The sequence below is a fragment of the Mirounga leonina genome, unplaced genomic scaffold (assembly GCF_011800145.1).
Source record: "Mirounga leonina isolate KUSES-001 unplaced genomic scaffold, KU_Mleo_1.0 Mir_176, whole genome shotgun sequence".
Taxonomy (NCBI): domain Eukaryota; kingdom Metazoa; phylum Chordata; class Mammalia; order Carnivora; family Phocidae; genus Mirounga; species Mirounga leonina.
The window spans coordinates 17461470-17486907 of record NW_023270454.1 but is presented as its reverse complement, the minus strand read 5'-3'; the positions used below and the strand labels follow the sequence as shown (position 1 = coordinate 17486907).

Genomic DNA, 25438 nt, shown 5'->3' with positions numbered 1-25438 from the left:
CACCAGGGATCTGCTGGGTTTGGAGACTCCAAACGGGGTCATGTGCCAGAGATAGAAACACTCGGTCACAGACCAGGTGAGCACTGAGACCGGTCGGGGAGACCGGGGAGACGGGAGTGATTGACTGCTTTTCTCTGGGGACTCAATGAGGAGTGGGACCCCGAGCCCTTGGCTCCTCTGGGCTGGAGACCGGGAAGCCAGAGATAGAAACGCTCGGTCACAGACCAGGTGAGCACTGAGACCAGTCGGAGACCGGGGAGACAGGAGTGACTGACTGCTTTTCTCTGGGGGCTCAATGAGGAGCGGGACCCCGAGTCCTTGGCTCCTCCGGGCTGGAGACCGGGAAGCCACCATTTTCACTCTCGGCCTCCCAAGCAGTAAGGAAAGCTTTCAGGGAACAAAAGCTCCCGAGAGCAAACCCGAGCAGATTATTTAGCCTGGACCCCAGCAAGGGCTGGGCAATTCCGCCTCAGGCAAAGACATTTGAGAATCACTGTAACATGCCCCTCCGACAGAAGATAAGCAAGAACAGCCAGCCAAGACCAAGTTGACTGATCAATGAGAACGGCAGAACTTGAGCACTAGGGGAATACAGCACATAGAATTTGTGGCTTTTTTCCCCCTGATTCTTTAGTCCTTCAAAGTTAATTTTTTTAATTTTCTTTTTATTTTTTATTTTTGAATTTTTCTTTTTCCCTTTTTCAACCAACATCTTATCAAACCCTTTTTTTTTTTAAATTTTATTTATCTATTCTTTAGAGACAGAGAGAGAGAGGCAGAGGGAGAAGCAGGCTCCCAAGGAGCAGAGAGCCCAATGCGGGACTCGATCCCAGGACCCTGAGACCATGACCTGAGCCGAAGGCAGACGCTAAACCATCTGAGCCACCCAGGCGCCCCCTTATCAATCCCTTTTTTAAAAATCTTCTTTATTTTTCATTTTTAGAGTCATATTCTATCCCTTCATAGTAGTTAACCTTTTTAGTATATATATATGTATATTTTATATATATATATATTTTGTTTGTCATAACAAACTTCTTGTCAATTCCTTGTATAAAATCTTTTATAATTTTAAGCTTTACAGTCATATTCCATCCCTTCATCGTATTTACCCTTATTTTTGCACATATATAAGCTTTTCTTTTTTTAAAATTTTGGGAGGCAGTTTTTTCTAACAGACCAAATACGCCCAAAATCTAGCGTGTGGCACTGATCTATTCACCAGCCTGATCATATCTGATCATATTCTTTTTTGTTTTTTTTCTCTTTTTCTTTTTTTTTTTTCTTTTTTCCTTTGTTCCCTTTCTTTTCCTCTGGTTTCAGGTCTCTTCTGATTTATTTAGTGTCTATTTTTCTGGGGTTGTTTTTACCCTGTTAGCATGTTGTTCTCTCATTCATCTATTTGCCTCTGGACAAAATGAGAAGATGGAAAAAAATCACAACAAAAAGAACAAGAGGCAGTACCCACTGCCAGGGACCTAATCAATATGGACATTAGTAAGATGTCAGAACTAGAGCTCAGAATGATGATTTTAAAGATACTAGCTGGGCTTGAAAAAAGCATGGAAGATATTACAGAAACCCTTTCTGGAGAAATAAAAGAACTAAAGTCTAACCAAGTGGAAATCAAAAAGGCTATTAATGAGGTACAATCAAAAATGGAGGCTCTAACTGCTAGGATAAATGAGGCAGAAGAGAGAATTAGTGACACAGAAGACCAAATGATGGAAAATAAAGAAGCTGAAAAAAAGGAGATAAACAACTACAGGATCACGAGGGCAGAATTTGAGAGATAAGTGATACCATAAGATGAAACAATATTAGAATACCTGGGATCCCAGAAGAAGAAGAAAGAGACAGAGGGACAGAAGGTATACTGGAGCAAATTATAGTAGAGAACTTCCCTAATTTGGGGAAGGAAACAGGCATCAAAATCCAGGAGGCACAGAGAACCCCCCTCAAAATCAATAAAAATAGGTCAACACCCCGACATCTAATAGTAAAACTTATGAGTCTCACAGACAAAGAGAAAATCCTGAAAGCAGCTCAGGACAAGAGATCTGTAACCTACAATGATAGAAACATTAGACTGGCAACAGACCTATCCACAGAGACCTGGAAGGCCAAAAAGGACTGGCATGATATATTCAGAGCACTAAATGAGAAAAATATGCAGCCAAGAATACTATATCCAGCTAGGCTGTCAGTGAAAATAGGAGAGATAAAAAGCTTCCAGGACAAACAACAACTAAAGGAATTTGCAAACACGAAACCAGCCCTACAAGAAATATTGAAAGGGGTCCTCTAAGCAAAGAGAGAGCCTAAAAGTAACATAGACCAGAAAGGAACACAGACAATATACAGTAACAGTCACCTTACAGGCAATACAATGGCACTAAATTCGTATCTTTCAATAGTTACCCTGAATGTAAATGGGTTAAATACCCCAATCAAAAGATACAGGCTATCAGACTGGATTAAAAAAAACAAGACCCATCAATCTGCTGTCTGCAAGAGACTCATTTTAGACCCAAAGACACCTCCAGATTGAAAGTGAGGGGGTGGAAAACCATTTACCATGCTAATGGACACCAAAAGAAAGCTGGGGTGGCAATCCTTATACCAGACAAATTAGATTTTAAACCAAAGACTGTAATAAGAGATGAGGAAGGACACTATATCCTACTTAAAGGGTCTATCCAACAAGAAGATCTAACAATTGTAAATATCTATGCCCCTAACATGGGAGCAGCCACTTATATAAGCCAATTAATAACAAAAGTAAAGAAACACATGGACAACAATACAATAATAGTGGGGGACTTTAACACCGCTCTCACTGAAATGGACAGATCATCTAAGCAAAAGATCAACAAGGGAATAAAGACTTTAAATGACACACTGGACCAAATGGACTTCACAGATATATTCAGAACATTCCATCCCAAAGCAACAGAATACACATTCTTCTCTAGTGCCCATGGAACATTCTCCAGAATAGATCACATCCTAGGTCACAAATCAGGTCTCAACCAGTACCAAAAGATTGGGATCATTCCCTGCATATTTTCAGACCACAATGCTTTGAAACTAGAACTCAATCACAAGAGGAAGGTCGGAAAGAACTCAAGTACATGGGGGCTAAAGAGCATCCTACTAAAGAATGAATGGGTCAATCAGGAAATTAAAGAAGAATTAAAAAAATTCATGGAAACAAATGAAAATTTGTTTAAAAAAAAAGTAAGTGTGTAATGCTTCACAAGTCACAGTGAAAGAATTTCACTATCAAGAGGAAATCAATAACCTCAAATGCAGAGGTCAACAACACTGAAAATAAACTGTTATGACTAAAGTTGAGTGGTAGCATTTCAAAACCATTTTTGGGGGGGAAATGATGAGAACAGAAGCCAGAATACTGACAAGTAAAAGAAGAGCTTCCAAGTGATAACATCTTAAGGAAGAAATCTGGCTAAGAAAAGAGGCAAAGAAAAATGAAATCAAGTAAATTTCAGTGTACCCTCTGAGCTAAAATCCTTACATAGTAAGTTGCAGACAATATTATAAGAAAGCATGAGTTTAAAAAAAAAAACTCAAGATGAATACAGATAACTGATTAAAGATGTTTGAGAAGAGATGAAAGTTGTCAGAAATAGGGAAGATAACTAATTAGGCAGAAAACCCCATTAAAGGAATCCTCACACACATCTTCAAAATGTGCCTCCCAAGGCAAGATTCAGAATCAGAATTCAGATAAAAGGCAGTTGCATCTCCTATGAGACTGGCTACTCTCTGAGCTTAGCCTGGTGCTAATTTCACATTGATCTGAATTTGAGTTGTCTAATGTGTTTCTCTTTAGCAAAAATGAAGGTATGCTAACATCTCTGAAGATGGCTATACTGAAAATAATGCTGAAAATACTGTACTAGAACACTGAAGCAATATGATCTTTCAAAAATCACCTTTTTCACCAATTATAAGCACAGCTGGAGAAGTTTTGACAAATATATACACTTGTATAACTACTACTACAATCAAAAGCATATCCATCACCCCAAAAAGTTCCCTCGTGTTACTTTGCAGTCAACATCCCCTCATTCCAACAATCACTGATCTGCTCTCTGTCATAGACTGGACTGCCTTTTCTGTAATTTCATATAAATGAAATCATACAAAACATACTCTTATGTCTGGCTTCTTTAACTCAGTATGTTTTTGATTGATCCATGTTGTTGCATGTATTAACAGGCTATTCCTTTTTATCACTGAGTAGTATTCCCATATATTTTCAAACAACAGATAAGCTTCTTACATATTATGATTACCGTATGATCCAACTATGTGGAACATTTCATAATTTAAAACACAACACACATTCATAATTCATAAAAGACACATCAGAAATAAAGCAGTAAGTCCCAGATTCTGCAAATAGTAAATAACCAAAGACAGTTGGTAATTTATACTGTGAATAATGCCTTATTAGAGGTTTATAATAATGGTACTAATTTTGAAATCTTTCCCTTAATGTTTAGTTTCTGTTTAATCTTTAGTTAGGGGATGTCCTTAATTTGGTCGACATTATACTGAGGCTCCAGGCCCCTATCAACTGTACAGAAATCAAACAACCTAAAAGTTAAATATTTCAAACCCCATGGGAAATAAGTACAGAAACTAACATAGAATTTGCTTTAAGTCACGGGAAATAGTTTTATTAATACTCAATGAAAGCATTATAGAAATTTATAAAATGAAGCAAAAATCTATTAAGCACACACTATGTAATTCTGTTGAAAAACTGTCTCAGTTATCAAACAACATTGATTGAACTAGACTTTAGGATTAAGTATAGCTTTAGACACCATAGGAAAAAAAAAACATTTTATTGCATAGAAGACATACGCAAAAAAAGAAGAAAAAATAATCAGATTCTCAACACTAACCATGTACTTGATATAAAATGCTTGACAAGATCTGAGGGCCTAGTTTTACTTTCCAATCAGATAAGATATGGAATTAGTTACTTTTATTTTTGAAGATTTTATTTAGTTGACAGAGAGAGAGAGACAGTGAGAGAGGGAACACAAGCAGTTAGGAGTGGGAGAGGGAGAAGCAGGCTCCCAGCTGAACAGGGAGCCCAATGAGGGACTTGATCCCAGGATTCTGGGATAATGACCTGGGCCGAAGGCAGATGCTTAATGGGATCATGGCCTGGGCTGAAGGCAAATGCTTAATGAATGAGCCACCCAGGCACCCTGGAATTACTTATTTTAGAATGGGCCAAATTTTGAGTCATTCCTTGTCATTCAGGAGGTAGTGAGCTCTACTTTCAAGTAAAGTAGATAGTACAGCACAAAAAAGGTAAAGTATAATTTTAAAGATAAATTTATATTATTAAAAACAGTATAATATATTAATACAGAATTAGAAAAAGTGACTTCTACTGAATTATTAATATGTAATATGAAAAATGTGAAAGCCAGGACAGAACACACATATCTTTTATATAAAACAAACTTTTATTCAAATCATAACTTTTGGGGAAAAGAAGTAAAAAAGGTAATCAAGTCAATTTGACAAATCTATTCAATACCTAAATACCAAGTTTAAGAGCTTGGGTCAAGGGAATTCACAATTTAAAGACATGCTGACTAAAAGTTGATTGGATAACATACATTAAAATTATAATACAGAGGAATATAAGTATATTCATTTCTTTATTGCTGTGTAACAAATTACCACAAACTTAGTAGCTTAAGGCAATATCCATTTATTATCTCACTGTTTCCCTGGCTCAGGAGTCTGGATGTGGTTAGCTGGGTCTCCTGGTCGGGATCTCACCACGCAGCAATGAAGGCATCAGCGAGAACTGCAATTCTCATCTGAGGCTCAGGATCCTCTTTCAAGTTCACTGGATCCTGGCAGAATTCATTTCCTTGTGGCCATAATGCTAAGGTCACCACTTTCTTGCTAGTTGTTGGCCAAAGGGGACTATCAACTTCTAAAGGCCACCTATACTTCCCTGCAACATGAATGTTTGCTTTTTTTTCAGGCCAGGAGAAGCATGTCTCTCAGACTTTCTTCTCCCCTTCCAGTCTGCTATGAGGAGTCTCATCAAATATCAACAGTAATCACAGGAGTGACTATCCCATCACCACTTACCATGTAACAAAACGTAATCAAGAGAGCTACAATACCACCCTATTCATAGGGTTCCACCAAGGGGAGGGAATACAAGGTATCTATACCAGGAATCAGAAATTTGGGGGACCATCTTAGAATTCAGCCTACCACAGATATGTAAAGGATGCTACAAGAGCAGAAGAGGAAATATAAGATTCAGATAAGCAGAACAAAGAAAGAAACAGGAAGTTAAACCTATGAGTACTTGCTAGTCACACTCCAGGTATTGTTCTTGAAATTTTTTTTCCTTTTCTTTTCTTTCTTTCTTTTTTTAAATGAAGAAATTACGGCTCAGAAAACAAGTAACTTGCCCAAGGTTAAAGAGTCTAGATCTACCCAAAAGAAATATCAATTAATATATCTAGATAAATGATTACCTAGGTAATCTGCTATCAAGGTAAATCATTGGATGTGGGATTGACAGTGAAGGGAGGGGTGCCATCAAGTAAAGAGAAACACTGTGCAAAGACAAAGAGATTAGGCAGGCTACACACAGTAAGAAAATTACCAGTATGGTCTTTAGTTCAGCCTCACTTGAGCCTATAGCGTGTGGTAGGGAATGGATGGAGATGAGCTTAGAGAGATAGGCAGGGGCCAGACGAACAAGGATCTTAAGAAAACTTAATCTTTAAGGCTAGATGAAGCAATAGAAGGATTTTCGGCAGAGGTGTGACAAATTTTATTTGATTTTAAAAAGATTCTTCTGGAAGGAATGGCATATCATAGCCTTCACATCAAACTTCTTAAACAATTTAACAGTGTCAGATATTAGTTATCAATACAAATTAGATATCAAATACATGTAGGAAAACTAAGAATTTGTAATAGATGAAGAATTCTAGGTAAAAAGTTAATACCTCCCCCCTCCTAAAGCCAGTTATATACATTTCAAAGAGCAAGGTGAAACTGGATAAAAAAACCACAATAGTGTAACCACATGGGTAGCAATGCCTACCTTTACTTCACCACTTCCACCAGTATTTAGCACGTTTCTCCATCCTTGTTCCCTGGCCCTATTTATTCTCTCCAACTTTTGGGGAAAAGAAACAAACAAAACACAATTCAAGTATTTAATATAAAATACATGAAATACATTTACTAACACAATGGAAATCAGTGTATGCCTTTAGAGAAAAAAAAGTATGTGTGTGGGGAGGGGGTAGGATGTACCGTGGAAAAATGGATTATCCTCTTACCCTTTCCTTTTCATGTCTTTTCATCTGCTCGGCCTTCATTAAACTAATCTGTAACAATTTTAAAGACAAACTTCTTAGAACTCTTGAAACTATTATCGTCTACAACTTGGCAAGGGTAGAAAAAAAGCAAAAAAACTACCTGATCCTTTTGTTTCTTTTCTTTTTCAATAAATTCCAACCTTCTCCTTCTTGCTGCTTCCTTAAATAAAAAAGAACATTTTTATCAATAGTAATTCCTACTTTTTCTAGTTTCATAAGGAAAGTTAGTATACCAATGGTAGAGGTAGGCCCAGGGAGATTAGGAAGGAAAAAAAAAGGATTAAGTTAAAGGTTTATTTGTTTGAAAGAAATAAGGAGGAAAGGTTTGGAGGTTTTATAAGATTTTGTTTCTTTTCTTAGAATTGTTTTTGCAAAGCTTTAAAATAAGCAGACAGATGTCTTTATACCTCAAACATTTTCCTCCTTTCTTCTCCAGGATTCACTTTCTTCACTGGGATTTGATGGGCCTGGACAAAAAGTAAAACTACAAATTAGATAAGAATTTTGAGGTACGTATTTGAACAATTCAAATTTGTGGAAATTTAAAATAAGAAAAAGGTGAAGCCAAATACTGCCATGACTCTGTTTCAAAATATATTATCCCTACCATAATACAATAATAGTAAGGAACTTTTAACACCTACTTACATCAATGGATAGATCATCCAGACAGAAAATCAAGAAGGAAACAGCTTTGAAAATCACACTAGACCAGATGTACCTAACAGATACATACAGAACACTCCATCCAAAAACCTCAGAATACACATTCAAGTGCACATGCAACATTCTCCAGAATGTTAGGCCACCAAACAAGTTTCAATAAATTCAAAAAGATTAAAACCATATCATGCATCCTTTCCAACCACAATGGTATGATTTTAGAAGTCAATCACAAGAAAAACTGGAAAGAACACAAATACAAGGAGCTAAATAATAAGCTACTAAACAATGAATGGGTCAACCAAGAATTCAAAGAGAAATTAAAAAAAAATACATGTAAACAAATGAAAATGAAAACACAACAGTCCAAAATCTTTGGGATAAAGCAAAAGCTGTTCTAAAAGGGAAGTTTATAGCAATACAGTCCTACCTCAAGAAACAAGAAAAATCTCAAATACAAAACCTAACCCTATACCTAAAGGAGCTAGAAAAAGAACAAGGTCCAAAGCCAGGAAATAATAAAAACTAGAGCAGGAAAAAATAAACAAACAAAAGATATATATATAAAATCCCTAAAAATAAAAGAATGACTGTAGTGTTCAATATGGTGTTAAACAAAAAGGAACCTTAGATTCAAAGAAACTGTGGAAAAGGGTTCTTCCCCAATCACTAAGTTCTGTCCTTGGATACAGATATTAATTTTCAGTTTTCTAATTTGAAAACAGAATGTCATTTAGAAAGCCCAATATTAGAGATAAATTTTTAAAAAGTAGTTATATATGTTCACTATATAAAATTCAAACAATAGTAAGAAGTTAGTCTACTTCACTCTACTTCTAGAGGTAACCACTGTCAATATTTTCATGAGTATCCTTCCAAGACACACTTAAATATATACACACATATATACATACATAGAATTTTAGCTTTTTATGCTTCTTACATAAATGTAATAAAAATGTGTTATTAGATGGAAAAATGTTTTTTACTATTAACAATGTTCCTTGACATTTCCACATTGTAGTAAGCAAATTAACAATGGCAATATTCCATACAATGGATATAATTAATTAATTTTAGCATTCCTCTAGGGATGGATAACTAGGTGGTTCCACTTTTTTCCTACTCTATATGCTTCAAGGCACTTCCTTGTACATACATCTTTGTGCCATATGCCAGCCTTTCAGAAGGGCAATTTTTCTAGACATGAAAGTACATGTCTAACACAACTTAAAATGTTGAGAAAAACTGCCCTCCCAAGAGTCTGCACCAATACTCCCACCAAAGAGCTCTTTTACTCACAGTCTCACAAATACTATCAATCTATCTTGAATTTCTGTTTTTTACAAAGGCTAAGAATATCTCCCAGTATAGAGACATTAACATTTCTCCTTTTATATACCAATTGTTCATCTAATTGTGGGGTTGTTCAATTTTAGGAGCTCTTTGCATATTGCAGAAAATAAGACTATTACAGATGCTACAAATATTTTCCCCATTCTTCTAGTTGCTGTTTGTTTTATCTTTCACCGCACAGAAGTCTGTAATTTATGTATAGTTAAATCTGCCAATCATTTCCTTTGTGATACCTGAATATATTGTTTTGCTAAGGAAGAAATTTTAACCTAGATATTATATTTTGTTTCTGCCGCTTAGTTTCATTTTTAGATTTAGATCTTTAATTTATATTTAGATTTTTAAATGTTTGTAGACTTTTATTTTTAGACCGATCTAAAATAAATTTTTATTCGTAATGAGCTGGGAATCTAAGTTTTTTCTAGGATTTCAAGGCAATTCAATTATCCCCTAACAATTTATTGTCTGATACATCTTTTTTCCCACCGGTTTAAAATGCCTCATATATCATATAATAAATTCACACACTCATCTGGGTCAGTTTCTAGAATTCTCTATTCTTTCCACATAACCATCTCCTCTTTTCCTTTTTTTTTTTTTTAAACTGGGATATAAAGTCACCTACAGGAAAGTAGATAAAAGATCTACTTTGAGGTTAGCAAAAATAAAGGAAATACCCATGTAGCTACAACTGAAGTCAAACCAACACCCAGAATCCCTCCAAGTGCCCTTCCACAAATTCTACCTATACCACAGAGGTAACCACCATCCTGACTTTTTTTTTTTTTTTAAGATTTTTATTTATTTATTTGACAGAGAGAGACACAGCGAGAGAGGGGACACAAGCAGAGGGAGTGGGAGAGGGAGAAGCAGGCCTCCCGCTGAGCAGGGAGCCCGATGCGGGGCTCGATCTCAGGACCCTGGGATCATGACCTGAGCGGAAGGCAGATGCTTAACGACTGAGCCACCCAGGTGCCCCCATCCTGACTTTTTCACTACCATCTTGCTTTTCTTTATTGTTTTGCAACTTACATATGCCTTCCTAAACAATATAGCTTAATATTTTTCTGATTCTGAGTTTTATATGAGTGGAATTATACAACACGTATTCTTCCGTATCTTGCTTCTGTTGATTAATACTGTTTTGGTGATTTATCTATGTTATTGTTTCTATCTACATTTTTTTTTCACTCATAGACACTATTCCATTGACCTTGGTTCCTTAATCAGTTATCTTATACCTTTCTCACTAAGTCTATTCTAAAGAATTTCAACGAGTTTGTCACTATTCCTTTCCATTTCATTTTGTAACTGATTATACATTTTTGCATGTGGAATTTGTGTCAGGCTACTTTACTGAATTCATTAATAGTTTTCTGCTGCTTCACAACAATTTTCTAGGTAAGTAAATATATCATCTGTAAATAATGTCTATGTTTTCTCTCCTCTACCAATACTTATGGTTCATATTTCTGTTTTTAATTGCATTGGATAGGACTTCTGGCCTAATATTAAAAAAAAAAAAAGCAATCAAGCAATCATAGCAAATATCTTTGTCTTGTTCCTGACTTTAATGGTAATGTTTCCAATTGTTCATCCTTATATACAATCCTTGACATAAGTTTCAGGTATATATAACTGTATCAAATTAAGAACTTTCCCTTCTATTTCTTGAATCAAAGAAGTTCTTGGTTTGTTGGGTTTTTTTTTTAACTACTTGGAGGTATGATTGACATACCGAAAGTTATACATATTTAATGTATACAACCAAAGAAGTTTTTAAAGCAAAAATCGGTGAGGGTACCTGGCTGCCTCAGTTGATAGAGCATGAAACTCTTGATCTTGTGGTTATAAGTAAGTTCCAGCCCCAAACTTCCTCTAGTTGGAGCTTACCAGGAAGTGGTGTTGGAAAAGATATGTGATCAGAAGTTAAAACATTCTGTATTATAAAATTAACCCTTTTTAAAAAGTTACGTGTTTCAGGTCCAATTTTAAACAAGTATGAGAGAGCTTTAGGACGAAAGAGGTGGAAGGAGATAGGGACTGCTAAAGGCCTTAAGGAAAAACTAGTATGACCTCTTTTTAGAGATAAGTAAACTATAACCCAGACAGATGAGGTTAAACTAATTATTCCTGGAGCAGGATGAAATCTGAAAAGCTCACCAGGTCTTAGCAATTAAAAAAAAAAAAGTCATTAAAAAAATAAATATATAAAACAAAAATTAGTTTAAATTTTACTGAACTTTTGGTATCTACTGAGATAATTTATATATGGTTTTCTCTTCTAATCCGCAATGCAGTGAAATTATAGTAATCATTTTTCTACTATTGAACCATCCCCTGTATTCCTGAAATGAATCCTATTTGATAATTATTATTCTTTTGATAAGCTGCTTGATTTTTTTTTTAAAAATAGTTTTTAAGGATTTCTATATGTATGTTCATAAGAATAACTGACACATGGTCTTCTTCTCATTTTTATCCTTTGCTAATACTCAAATTTTGTAATCAAGGTAAAGCCTAATGTATGATCAAATCTTTAAACAATTCAAAATATAATCTTATATACCAAAAAAGACAAAAAGTATTTACAGGAAACTCTTCTCTATCATGTACCAGTTTTTACATTTTTTCAACTACCTTAGGAAAAAAAATGAATATAAAGAGAACACTGTACAAAACTATTTACCTTTGTTGAGTTTCAATACAAAGAAAAGCAGATGTTACTTTAAAATATTACTTCAATGATCATTTACATTATTATCAAAATAATTCAGCATTTTATTAAGTCATTAAAAAGGTCTTTGGCAACAATTCCGTTTCAATAGCAGCTGTCTTTTAGCAAAAGTCAATGTTATTACTTTTATATACCACTCATTGCATCAGTTTTCTAAATTTTATAAAATGATCCAAAGAAGCACTAAAATTCTAAAAGGCAACTCAGAATAAATCAAATAAGTGACCCTCAATTAATATGAAGTTAATAAAATAAAAAAAGAACTAGAAAGACACACAAAAGTTTATTTATACTAAAAGAATTCCGAAGATCTTTGAAGTTTCTTCTTCAGAAAGCAACATGATATATAATTTAAACATAATTTCCTCCTTACAAAATGTAACTTATTTTAATGAATACATTACTTAATATGAGCACAATAAAATAATGCTATTTAGAATATGTAACACTACCCCTATGTGTTGATAAACTGATAAAATGAAAATGATTCTTTTTATAATGTACTTTGCCAATTTAATTCATGATCATCAAAACCAAATCCATTTTAATTTTTTTAATTAATTTTTTTAAAAGATTTTATTTATTTATTTTTGCAAGAGAGAGAGCGAGCAAGAGAGCGAGCATGAGCGGGGAGGAGGGTCAGAAGGAGAAGCAGACTCCCCACTGAGCAGGGAGCCCGATGCAGGACTAGATCCCAGAACCCTGGGATCATGACCTGAGCCGAAGGCAGACACTTAACCGACTGAGCCACCCAGGTGCCCTTAATTTTTTTCTTAAAGTAAGCTCTATGCCCAAGGTGGGGTGTGAACTCACAACCCTGAGATAAAAGAGTCGTATGTTCACATACTGACTGAGCTAGCCAGGTCGCATACTGACTGAGCTAGCCAGGTACCCCTAAACCAAATCCATTTTATTGATACAGTATAAGTTAGCTTAAAGCTGCACAAAGTGGTAAATGGTACTAAATCTCACATCATAAGTAACCCAGGAGCCTACTACCTGAGAAGACCCAAGTAGTAGGTTCCCAGAACCATCCCACCCCCTCACTACATTATTAGTTCCTAACTCCTAATTTCTAACTTTGATTATTTTAATTCAACTCTCACTTAAATTAACCAATATCTTACCACTTAACTGCAGAAATGGCACTAGGGTCAATGAAATGACAAAAATATTGAAATATTTAAAGAACAGTAACTCTCTAATTTTTTCTAAAAGTAACCAAGAGTAAGAAATAAATATGTATCACATCCAGACCCAGTAAAGATGCATACTCTGTGTAGCTGGTTCTCTTACTCTCCATCTATTACTAAAAGAAGTCTCTGTTCTTTATCCACTAAAAAGATTTTTCCATCACAAATAGAGACCCCGAATTTTAAAATAGTCAAGGGAGAGAGCTGGGGCCACTGTTACTGACATGTAAGAAAAAAATAGAGATAATGTTCTTCATAGTATTACAAAGTTAATATTTCAAAGTATGTGATGAATATAAAATTTAAAGCAGTGGGTAATGTTACACAGAAGCTTTGTAAAAATACACACTCCTTCCATACAAAGGAATATTGTTTGGCAATAAAGAGGAATGAAGTAGTGATACATGTTACAACATGGTACATGTTATAACCTTGAAAACACTGTGCTAAGTAAAAGGACCCAGTCACAAAAAGACCATATATTGTATGATTCCATTTACATGAAATGTACAGAATAAGAAAATCTACACAGAGACAAAGGTAGGTTAGCAGTTGCCTACGGCAATGGGGGTAGGGGAAGAATGGGAAGTGAAAGCAAATGGGAAAAGGATATTTTTGGAGGTGATGAAAATGTTCTAAAAATGATTGTGGTGATGGTTACACAACTCTGTGAACTCACTAAAAGCCATTTAATTCCAAACTTTGGATGGATGTGAAATAAATCTCAATAAAGCTATTTTTAAATATATATATCCCCAAGAGTTGCAGAATCATAATTTCTGGACAGAGAGCCCTACATTCTATATTTTGAAAGGTCCCACAGCTTAACTCTTACCAGGTCTCAAAATCTTTGAACTGCAACATCAATTTAAAAATATTAACACAAGTAACACAGATCTCACTTCAAACAAACAGCTTTTAAACAGATTACCCAATAGGGAGCAGTAAGAAGAGTATGTTTAACTAAGGCACCTACATACTCTTAGGTTAAGTTAAATGAAGACACCAATTATATTCATCTTTTGATGCTCCACTGCCACATAAACAAGATACTCAAATACTTGTTTTTTGTTTTTTTTAACTCAAATATTTGTGAAATAAAAATAACAAGCTGTTTCTTTGAGATCACACAAGTATTTTCAACTGTATCTACCCAAAGAGAAAAATATGGTAACATAAAACACTGCATTAAGAAAAATGTTTTGTTTTGTGTTTTTTAAAAATCAGAACCAAAATACTAAATTCTATTCATAGAGCTCCCTCTGCTGGCATAAGAACAGAATCTGTTAAAAAAATACACGGGGCGCCTGGGCGGCTCGGGTCATGATCCCTGGGTTCTGGGATCGAGCCCCACATTGGTCTCCCTTCTCGGCAGGAGGACTGCTTCTCCCTTTCCCACTCCCTCTGCTTGTGTTCCTTCTCTCACTGTCTCTCTGTCAATTAAATAAATAAAATCTTTAAAAAAAAAAAACTATAGGGCACCTGGGTGGCTCAGTTGGTTAGGCGACTGCCTTCGGCTCAGGTCATGATCCCAGGGTCCTGGGATCGAGTCCCGCATCGGGCTCCCTGCTCTGCGGGGAGCCTGCTTCTCCCTCTCCCACTCCCCCTGCTTGTGTTCCCTCTCTCGCTGTGTCTCTCTCTGTCAAATAAATAAATAAAATCTTTAAAAAAAATTAAAAAAAAAAACAAACTATAGGAACTGAAGAAAAGAAAGTTTCTATGACATGCAAATAATTTTTGATATGCTGAGTAGTAAAAACTTAGTATGTTACTAGCTTAAATTTTTCCAATTAAAAAGTGACAAAACAGGGGCCCCTGGGTGGCTCAGTTGGTTAAGCCTCTGCCTTCAGCTCAGGTCATGATCCCAGGGTCCTGGAATTAAGCCCCACATTGGGCTCCCTGCTCAGCAGGGAGACTGCTTCTCCCTCTCCCATTCCCTCTGCTTGTGCTCTCTCTCTCTAATAAATAAATAAAATCTTAAAAAACAAAAAAATGTGACAAGACAATATCATTAAGTGGTTATGGTTTTTCTTATAAACTTCTCATTTTCAAGCTTTCACCTCCTTCATGAACACACCAACTTTACACCTATTTATGGGAGCAATTTCTCCCAGAGAAGAACTGAAGGCTAACTGACCAGCTTCTGTATAACAAAAGATAGAACAAGAGAGACAAAGACATGGTAAAAAAGGGAACCCCCAGCTCCAATGTTGAGAACTGCAGTGGGAAGGGATAGTACTGAGGGACTGGGAGCAAAGAGGTCTGCCCTGGAACACAGAAAAAAAGCCAGTTTAAAAGAACAACTAGTATATAAAAGATCTGGCCCTAGAACTCCGTCAAACAACAGAGGAGCAAATATAACTCCGTCTAGGTACAAGTGGTGGGAGATTGCCATGGTTTACACTCCCCCTCCATCACGAAAGCACAGACCAGATTAAGGTACAAACACCAAAGGTGGCCTACCCACCTCATCATGCTCTGGGTCCCTACCCCACAGCAGCCCCAGAGGTTCTGGAGCTTTAAAAGAGCAACCAGCATATAAAAGGGCCAGCTCTAAACTCTACCAAGGGGCAGAGAGAGCTGCTAGCACTCTCCTGGGCCAAGTCAGAGGGGCTACTGAGCAACATAGTTTACACCCCTCCTCCACCTTCGTAATGGGAGCAGGGTCCTGGTACCCTAACTGGCCTGCTGCTTCAGTGGGCCCTGGGCTCTAACCCATACCGGATCCAGCCATCAAGGCAGCCAGAGGGCAGTGCACACGACACCCCTGGTCAGAACTTACTACAGCTCCAGCTTTTGTGCCAAAGTGACATGGGTGTGCAAAAGCACCCCAGAACACACAGGCCCAGACCACTATGGCTTCAGACAGCTTACTAGGGTACCTCTGGTGCATGGTGCTATAGGACCTCCCAGCTGATGCCTGCTTCAGCTCCAGCTGCATGCCAGGGTGCTCCCTGCACAAAGGCCCCAAAACACCCCACCTGTACTGGCCTCAGCTCTGGTCACCTTGTCAAGGCACCCTCTATGCAGAGTCCTAAAACACCCCAATCTATACCTAGTTCAGTTTCACCAATCCAATGTGCCCTCTGCAATGTAGAACCATGGGACCTTCTGTGTTACACTCAGTGTGTTGTCTGCTTCAGCCGTCCTGACAGGGTATCCTCTGCATGTAGGGTCCCCAGACACTCCCTCCCAGGCCTGCACCCAGTTTAGTTTTAGCTGTCCTGCCAGGGTGCCCACTGCACTGAGAATCCTAGGATCCATTGCTTGGACCTGTTTCAGCTTCAGCTGTCCTGCTAGGGCACCCCCTGCACAGATAGCAACAGGACCACTCTGGCCCACATGATCCCAACAAGGCAGCACCAGTACAGAATGCCCTGTGACCTCCAGGCCACATCAGCCACAGCTCCAGCCAGCCACCACAAGTCATCAAACACACACTATCTACATAAGGGACAAACATATTCAAGACCATTCCTTCAAGTTAAGGAAAAATCACTGTTACACATACTCCATAGAAACAAACATGGAAAGGCAAGCAAAATAGGGAGACAGAAGAATATGTTCCAAAAGGCCACTCCTTCAAGACTGGGAGAGGTACTCTGACCCAAAACATAGAAACAAATAGAGAAAGCAAAATGAGGAAACAGAGAAATATGTTCCAAACAAAAGAATAAGACAAAAATCTCAGTAAAAGACCTAAATAATATGGAGGTAAGTAATCTACCTGATAAAGAATTCAAAGTAATGGTCATAAAGATGCTCACTGAACTCAGGAGAAGAATGGGTGAACACAGTGAGAACTTTGACAAACAGAAAGGAAACATAAGAAAATACCAAACAAAAGTCAGAGCCAAAGAATATAAAAACTGAACGAGGGGTTCAACAGCAGACAGGATGAAGTATAAGTACAAATCAGTGAACTGGAAGATAAAACTCACCCAGAGCATCAAAAAGAAAAAAGTGGGGCGCCTGGGTGGCTAAGTCGGTTAAGCAGCTACCTTCGGCTCAGGTCATGATCCCAGGGTCCTGGGATCAAGCCCCGCATTGGGCTCCCTGCTCAGTGGGGAGCCTGCTTCTCCCTCTCCCTCTGCCTGCCTCTCTGCCTACTTGTTCTCTTTCTACCTGTCAAATAAATAAAAATCTTTAAAAAAAAAAATTAAAAATATAAAAATAACTTAAGGGACCTCTGGGACAGCAACAAGTGGAATAACATTTGCATTATATGAGTACCAGAAGGAAGAGAAAGAGAAAGGGGCAGAAAATTTAATTGAAGAAATAATGGCTGAAAACTTCCCAAACCTAGGGAAGAAAATGAAATCCACGTCCAGGGAGCCCAGAGAATTCCAAATAAAATGAACCAAAAGAAAGCTACACCAACACACATTATAATTAAAATGTCAAAAATAAAGAAATGATCTTAAAAACACCAAGAAAAAAGGAAATTGTTACATACAAGAGAAATCCCAGAAGGCTATCATTCGATTTCTCAGTAGGAAGTTTGTAAGCCAGAATGGAGTGGCATAACATATTCAAAGTGCTAAAAGGCAAAAAGCTAACAACCTAGAAAACTCTACCTGGTAAGATTATCATTCAGATTTGAAGAAAAGATAAAGAGCTTTCTGGACAAACAAGATAAAGGAGGTTATCACCACTAGACCAGCCTTACAAGAAATGTTAAAGGGACTTCTTAAAGTTGAAATGGCAATAATTAAAAACAAGAAAACATACAAAAGTAAAAATCTCACTGGAAATGGTAAAAACTGGATTAATCACTTATAAAGATACAAATTTAAAAGAAAAAAGTAAAATTAAAACTACAATGATTAGTTAAGGGATACATAAAACAAAAAGATATAAAGAGTGACATCAAAAATGTAACATGTGGAGGGGGGAAATGTAGTGTTTTAGAATCTGTTCAAATTTAAGTTGCTATCAACTTAAGCTCTCATACACATAAAATGATATATATGTGAACCTAACAATGTCACAATGCAAAAGTTTATAGTAAATGCACAAAAGAAAATGAGAAAAAATCTAGAGATGACATTAAAGAAAGTCATCAAACCACGAGGAAGAGAAAAAGAGAATAAAGAACAGAAAGGAACTATACAACAGCCAGAAAACAACTGACAAAATGAATAACTACGTATGTATAAAAAATTAAATGTAAATAGACTACATTCTCCAGTCAAAAGACACAGAGTGACTGAACGGATTTTTTAAAAAGACACACTGAGGAGGCGGCAAAGACGGCAGAGGAGTAGGGGACCCTATTCCAACCGGTCCCCTGAATTGAGCTGGGTATATACCAAACCACTTTGAACACCCACGAAATCAGCCTGAGATGTAAGAAGATCTATCTGGATCTCTACAAACAGAATATCGCAGGTGGTTGATTTTGAGGTATGAAGCTGGGAGCTGTGATTCTGTGGGCAGATACTGGAAGTAAACGGAAGGGGGAGGGAGCCTTCAGGATCCTGCACAGCCAGAGATAAAAGCCTCCCACGCTGAGGACTGGGCAGAGACTCAAAGACCTGTAGTGGTGGGGAAAGGACTTTCGGGCAGCCCCCCCACCCCCCGGACTGAAACCTGGAGCTACAGGGGACGCACAAGCAAACTGGTGGTGGCTGGCAGTTTTAGAAGCACAAAGGGCAGAGACGCGCCCCAACCCAGAAGCCACGACTGGGAGTGCTGCTGAGGGGCATACAACCCAGGATGCTGAGGTTTTAGCAGCACAGACAGAAATGGAGATAGTGTGGCCTGGAGAGCTCACTGAAGAACAGAATGCAATCTCTCTGCTCTGAGGCAGAGGTTTAGAAAGGGTCACTTCTGCTCTGACTCTCAGAAGAGACTCGGAAAGCCTCCAGGGAAAGCCGCCAGAGAACAAAAGCCCCAAAATACCAGTTTTCACTGAGCCCATCCTCCCCCACAGGGGGCAGGGCAACTCTGACCAAACAGCGTTGCCTGAAAAACAGCATGGCAGGCCCCTCCCCTAGAAGACAGGCTGGAAGAACAAGAGGCCGACAACCCTAAGGTCCCTAAAAAACAGGTGCATCTTGCTTGGGTCATGGTCAATAATTTGGACTCTGTACATTCTGTCAACCACCCCTCAAGAGAATGACTAAGAGGAGGAATGCTTTAAACAGGAAAGACTCAGAGACTGTGACTTCTGCCACAGAACAAATGGCTATGGATATAAGCAAGATGTCGGAAATTGACTTCAGGGTAACAGTTATGAAGACAATAGCTAGGATGGAGAAAACGATTAATGGCAACATAGAGTCTCTAAGGGCAGAAATGAGAGCTGATCCAGCAGAACTTAAAAATGCCATCAATGAGATCCAATCTAATCTAGATACTCTAACAGCTAGGGTAAACAAGGCAGAAGAACGAATTAGTGATCTAGAAGACAAACTGATAGAAAAGAAGGAACAAGAGGAGGCCTGGAACAAACAGCTTAAAATCCATGAAAACAGAATTAGAGAAATAAGTGACACCATGAAACGTTCCAATGGCAGAATTATTGGGATCCCTGAGGGGATGGAGAGAGAGAGAGGACTAGAAGATATATTTGAGCAAATTGTAGCTGAGAACTTCCCTAATCTGGGGAATGAAACAACCACTTGTGTCCTAGAGGCAGACAGAACCCCTCCCAAGATGAAGGAGAACAGACCAACGCCCAGCATGTAATAGTAAAACTTGCAAATCTTAAAAACAAGGAAACCATCTTAAGGGCAGTGAGGGGGAAGAGATTCCTTACCTACAGAGGGAGGAACATCAGAAGAACGTCAGACCTATCCACAGAGACCTGGCAAGCCAGAAAGGGCTGGCAAGACATATTCAGGATACTTATACAAGAAGAACATGCAGCCAAGAATACTTATCCGGCAAGGCAGTCATTTACAATGGATGGAGAGATACAGAGCTTCGAGGACCAGCAGAAACTGAAAGAATATGTGACCACTAAGCCGTGCAAGAAATATTACGGGGGGTTCTATAAAAGGAGAAAGACCCCAAGAGTGATATAGAACTGAAATTTACAGAGACAATCTATAGAAATAAGGACGTCACAGGCAACATGATGACAATAAAATCATATCTTTCAATAATCACTCTCAATGTGAATGGCCTAAATGCTCCCATAAAACAACACAGGGTTGCAGATAGGGTAAAAAGACAGGACCCATCCATATGCTGTCTACAAGAGACTCATTCTGAACCTAAAGATAAATTCAGACTGAAAGTGAAGAATAGAAAACCATCTTTAATGCCAAAGGACCTCAAAAGAAAGCTGGGGTAGCAACTCTTATATCAGACAAAGTAGATTTTAAGCTAAAGACTGTAGTTAGAGACACAGAAGGACACTATATCATTCTTAAAGGGTCCATCCAACAAGAAGATCTAGCAATTGTAAATATCTATGCCCCCAACATGGTAGCAGCGAACTACATAAGCCAACTGCAACCAAAATAAAGAGACATATTGATAATAATATGTTAATTGTAAGACACCTCAACACTCCACTCTCAGCAATAGATAGATCATCTAAGCAGAAAATCAACAAAGAAACAAGAGCTTTGAGGGCGCCTGTTGGTTAGGCGACTGCCTTTGGTTCAGATCATGATTCTGGAGTCCCAGGATTGAGTCCTGCATCGGGCTCCCTGCTCAGCAGGGAGTCTACTTCTCCCACTGACCCTCCCCCCTCTCATGTGCTCATTCTCATTCTCTCTCTCTCAAATAAATAAATAAAATCATAAAAAAAAAAAAGAAAAAAGAGCTTTGAATCACACACTGGACCAGATGGACCTCACAGATATATACAGAACATTCCACACTAAAACAAAAGAATACTCATTCTTCTCATACGCAGATGGAACTTTCTCCAGAACAGACCACATACTGGGTCATATCAGGTCTCAACTGATACCGAAAGACTGAGATTATTCCCTGCATATTCTCAGATCATAATGCTTTAAAACTGGAACTCAATCACAAGAAAAAATTTGGAAGAAATTCAAACACTTGGAAGCTAAAGACCACTCCGCTCAAGAATGTTTGGGTCAACCAGGAAATCAAAGAAGAACTTAACAATTCATGGAAACCAATGAGAACGAAAACACATCAGTCCAAAACCTATGGGATACTGCAAAGGCGGTCCTAAGGGGGAAATACATAGTCATCCAAGCCTCACTCAAAAAAATAGAGAAATCCCGAATTCACCAACTAACTTTACACCTGAAGAACTAGAGAAAAAAACAATAAATGATGCCTAAGCCACACATTAAAAGAGAGATAATTAAGATTAGAGCAGAGATCAATGAATTAGAAACCAGAAATAGAGCAGAGCAACGAAACTAGAAGCCGGTTCTTTGAAAGAATTAATAAGATCAATAAACCACTGGCCAGACTTATCCAAAAGAAAAGAGAAAGGACCCAAATTAATAAAATTATGAATGAGAGAGGAGAGATCACAACTAACACCAAGGAAATAGAAACAATTATTAGAAATTATCAACAACTATATACCAATACAATGAGCAACCTGGATGAAATGGATGCCTTCCTGGAAACCTATAAACTCCCAAGACTGAAACAGGAAGAAACTGACAACCTGAATAGACCAATAACCAGTTATGAGATTGAAGGAGTGATCAAAAACCTCCCAAAAAACAGAGTCCAGGGCCTGATGGATTCCCTGGGGAATTTTACCAAACATTCAAAGAAGAAATAATACCTATTCTCCTGAAGCTGTTTCAAAAAATAGAAACAGAAGGAAAGCTTCCAGACTTATTCTATGAGGTGAGCATTATCTTGATCCCCAAACCAGGCAAAGATCCCATCAAAAAGGAGAAATTCAGACCGATATCCATGATGAATATGGATGCCAAAATTCTCAACAAAATCCTAGCTAATAGGATCCAACAATACATTAAAAGCATCATCCACCACGACCAACTGGGATTTATCCCTGGGATGCAAGGGTGTTTCAACACTCGCAAATCAGTGTGCTATAACACATTAATGAGAGGAGGGAGAAGAACCATATGGTCCTCTCAACTGATGCAGAAAAAGCATTTGACAAAATACAACATCCTTTCCTGATTAAAACTCTTCAGAGTATAGGAATAGAGGGAACATTCCTCAAGTTCATAAAATCCATCTATGAAAAACCCACAGCGAATATCTTTCTCAATGGGGAAAAACTGAGAGCCTTTCCCTTAAGAGCAGGAACACAACAAGGATGCCCACTCTTGCCACTACTGTTCAACATAGTACTAGAAGCCATAGCAACAGCAATCAGACAACAAAAAGAAATAAAAGGTATTCAAATTGGCAAAGAAGTCAAACTCTCTCTCTTCACAGATGACATGATAATTTATGTGGAAAACCCAAAAAACCCCACCCCCAAATTACTAGAACTCATCCAGCAATTCAGTAATGGGGCAGGATACATAATCAATGCACAGAAATCAGTTGCTTTCTTAAACACTAACTATGCAACTGTAGAAAGAGAAATTAGAGAATCAATTCCATTTACAATAGCACCAAAAACCGTAAGATACCTCGGAATAAACCTAACCAAAGAGGTAAAGGATCTATACTCTAGGAACTACAGAACACTCATGAAAGAAATTGAAGAAGACACAAAAAGATGGAAAAACATTCCCTGCTCATGGATCAGAAGAATAAACATTGTGAAAATGTCTATGCTGCCCAGAGCAATCCTGATCAAAATTCCAATGACATTTTTCAAAGTGCTGGAACAAAGAATCCTAAAATTTGTATGGAATCAGAAAAGATCCTGAATTGCCAAGGAAATGTTGAAAAAGAAAAACAAAACTAGGGGCATCACGTTGCCGGATTTCAAGCTATATTACAAAGCTGTGATCATCAAGACAGCATGGTACTGGCACAAAAACAGATACATAGACCAATGGAACAGAATAGAGAACCCAGATATGGACCCTCAACTCTATGGTCAAATAATCTTCGACAAAGCAGGAAAAAATATGCAATTGAAAGAAGAGAGTCTCTTCAATAAATGGTGCTGGGAAAATTGGACAGCTATATACAGAAGAATGAAACTGGACCATTCTCTTACACCGTACACAAAGATAAACTCAAAATGGATGGAAGACCTCGATGTGAGACAGGAATCCATCAAAATCCTAGAGAACATAGGCAGTAACCTCTTTGACATCAGCCACAGCAACTTCTTTCAAGACACATCTCCAAAGGCAAGGGAAACAAAAAATGAATTTTTGGGACTTCATCAAGATAAGCTTCTGCACAGCAAAGGAAACAGTCAACAAAACAAAGAGGCAACCCACAGAATGGGAGAAGATATTTGCAAATGACACTACAGACAAAGGGCTGATATCCAAGATCTATAAAGAACTTCTCAAACTCAACACCCAAAGAACAAATAATCCAGTCAAAAAATGGGCAGAAGACATGAACAGACACTTCTCAAAAGAAGACATACAAATGACTAACAGAAACATGAAAAAATATTCATCATCATTAGCCATCAGGGAAAATTCAAATCAAAACCACACTGAGATACCACCTTACACCAGTTAGAATGGCAAAAATTAACAAGACAGGAAACAAGTGTTGGCGAAGATGTGGAGAAAGGGGAACCCTCTTGCACTGTTGGTGGGAATGCAAGTTGGTACAGCCACTTTGGAAAACAGTGTGGAGGTTCCTCAAAAATTTAAAAATAGAGCTACCCTATGACCCAGCAATTGCACTACTGGGTATTTACCCCAAAGACACAGATGTAGTGAAAAGAGGGCCACATACACACAATGTTCATAGCAGCAACGTCCATAACAGCCAAACTGTGGAAAGAGCCGAGACGCCCTTCAACAGACGAATGGATAAAGAAGATGTGATCCATATAATACAATGGAATATTACTCAGCCATCAGAAAGGATGAATAGCCAACTTTTGCATTAACATGGACGGGACTGGAGGAGATTATGCTAAGTGAAATAAGTCAAGCAGAGAAAGTCACTTATTATATGGTTTCACTTATTTGTGGAACATAAGGAATAGCATGGAGGACATTAGGAAAAGGAAGGGAAAAATGAAGCGGGGAAATCGGAGGGGTGGGAGGATGGGTTACCCGGTGATAGGTATTAAGGAGGGTTATACTCAAACAATGAATCATAGAACACTACAACAAAAACTAATGATGTACTGTATGGTAACTAACATAGCATAATAAAAATAAATAAATAATAAATAAATAATAAAAAAGACAGACCTATATACTGCCTACAAAAGACTCCCTTCAGAAAAGAAGACACACACAGACTGAAGGTAAATGGTTGAAAAAAGATATTCTGTGCAAATTGATAAGAAAGCTGATGTAGCTATACTCATATCAAAGGAAATATAAAAAGACTATAATGGAAGAGAAAGAGGGGCACTACATAATAATAAGTGGGTTATGAAAATATACTATTTATGAATATATATAAATATATATTCACCCAGCATAAAGCACCAAAATATATAAAGCAAATATTGACAGACATAAAGGGAGAGATTGACAGCGACACAATAGCAGGGGATGTTAACAACCCACTACACCAATGGATAGATCATACAGACAGAAAATCAATAAGGAAACACGGGCCTTACACAACACATTGGACCAGATGGACTTAATAGGTACATAGAGAACATTCATCCAAAAGCAGCAAATAGGGCGCCTGGGTGGCTCAGCTGGTTAGGCGATTATCTTCGGCTCAGGTCATGATCCCAGGGTTCTGGGATCCAGCCTCACATCGGGCTCCCTGCTTAGCAGGGGGCCTGCTTCTCCCTCTCCCTCTGCAGCTTCCACTGCTAGTGCTCTCCTGCTCTCTCGTTCTGTCAAATAAATAAAATCTTTAAAAAAAAAAAAAAAAGCAAAATACACATTGTCAACTGCACATGGAACATTCTCCAGGATGCGTAACATGTTAAGCCACAAAGTAAGTCTCAAAAATTCAAGAAGAATGGAATCATATCAAGCAACTTTTCTGACCACAATGTTACAAAACTAGAAATCAGTGATATA

General features: G+C 37.7%; 1 protein-coding gene across 7 annotated transcripts in view; it reads right to left on the bottom strand.

Annotated features, from left to right (window-relative positions):
- The window catches only part of NEK1 (NIMA related kinase 1), a 274969-nt gene that overhangs the window by 194606 nt on the left and 54925 nt on the right, over nucleotides 1-25438 (bottom strand). For all 7 annotated transcript variants that reach the window (XM_035022727.1, XM_035022725.1, XM_035022721.1 and 4 more), the window contains 4 exons: nucleotides 7823-7882; nucleotides 7516-7575; nucleotides 7377-7424; nucleotides 7136-7210 (listed from right to left, as the gene is read on the bottom strand). In XM_035022727.1, the coding sequence (XP_034878618.1) occupies nucleotides 7136-7210; nucleotides 7377-7424; nucleotides 7516-7575; nucleotides 7823-7882 (243 nt within the window). The remainder of the gene's footprint in view (nucleotides 1-7135; nucleotides 7211-7376; nucleotides 7425-7515; nucleotides 7576-7822; nucleotides 7883-25438) is intronic.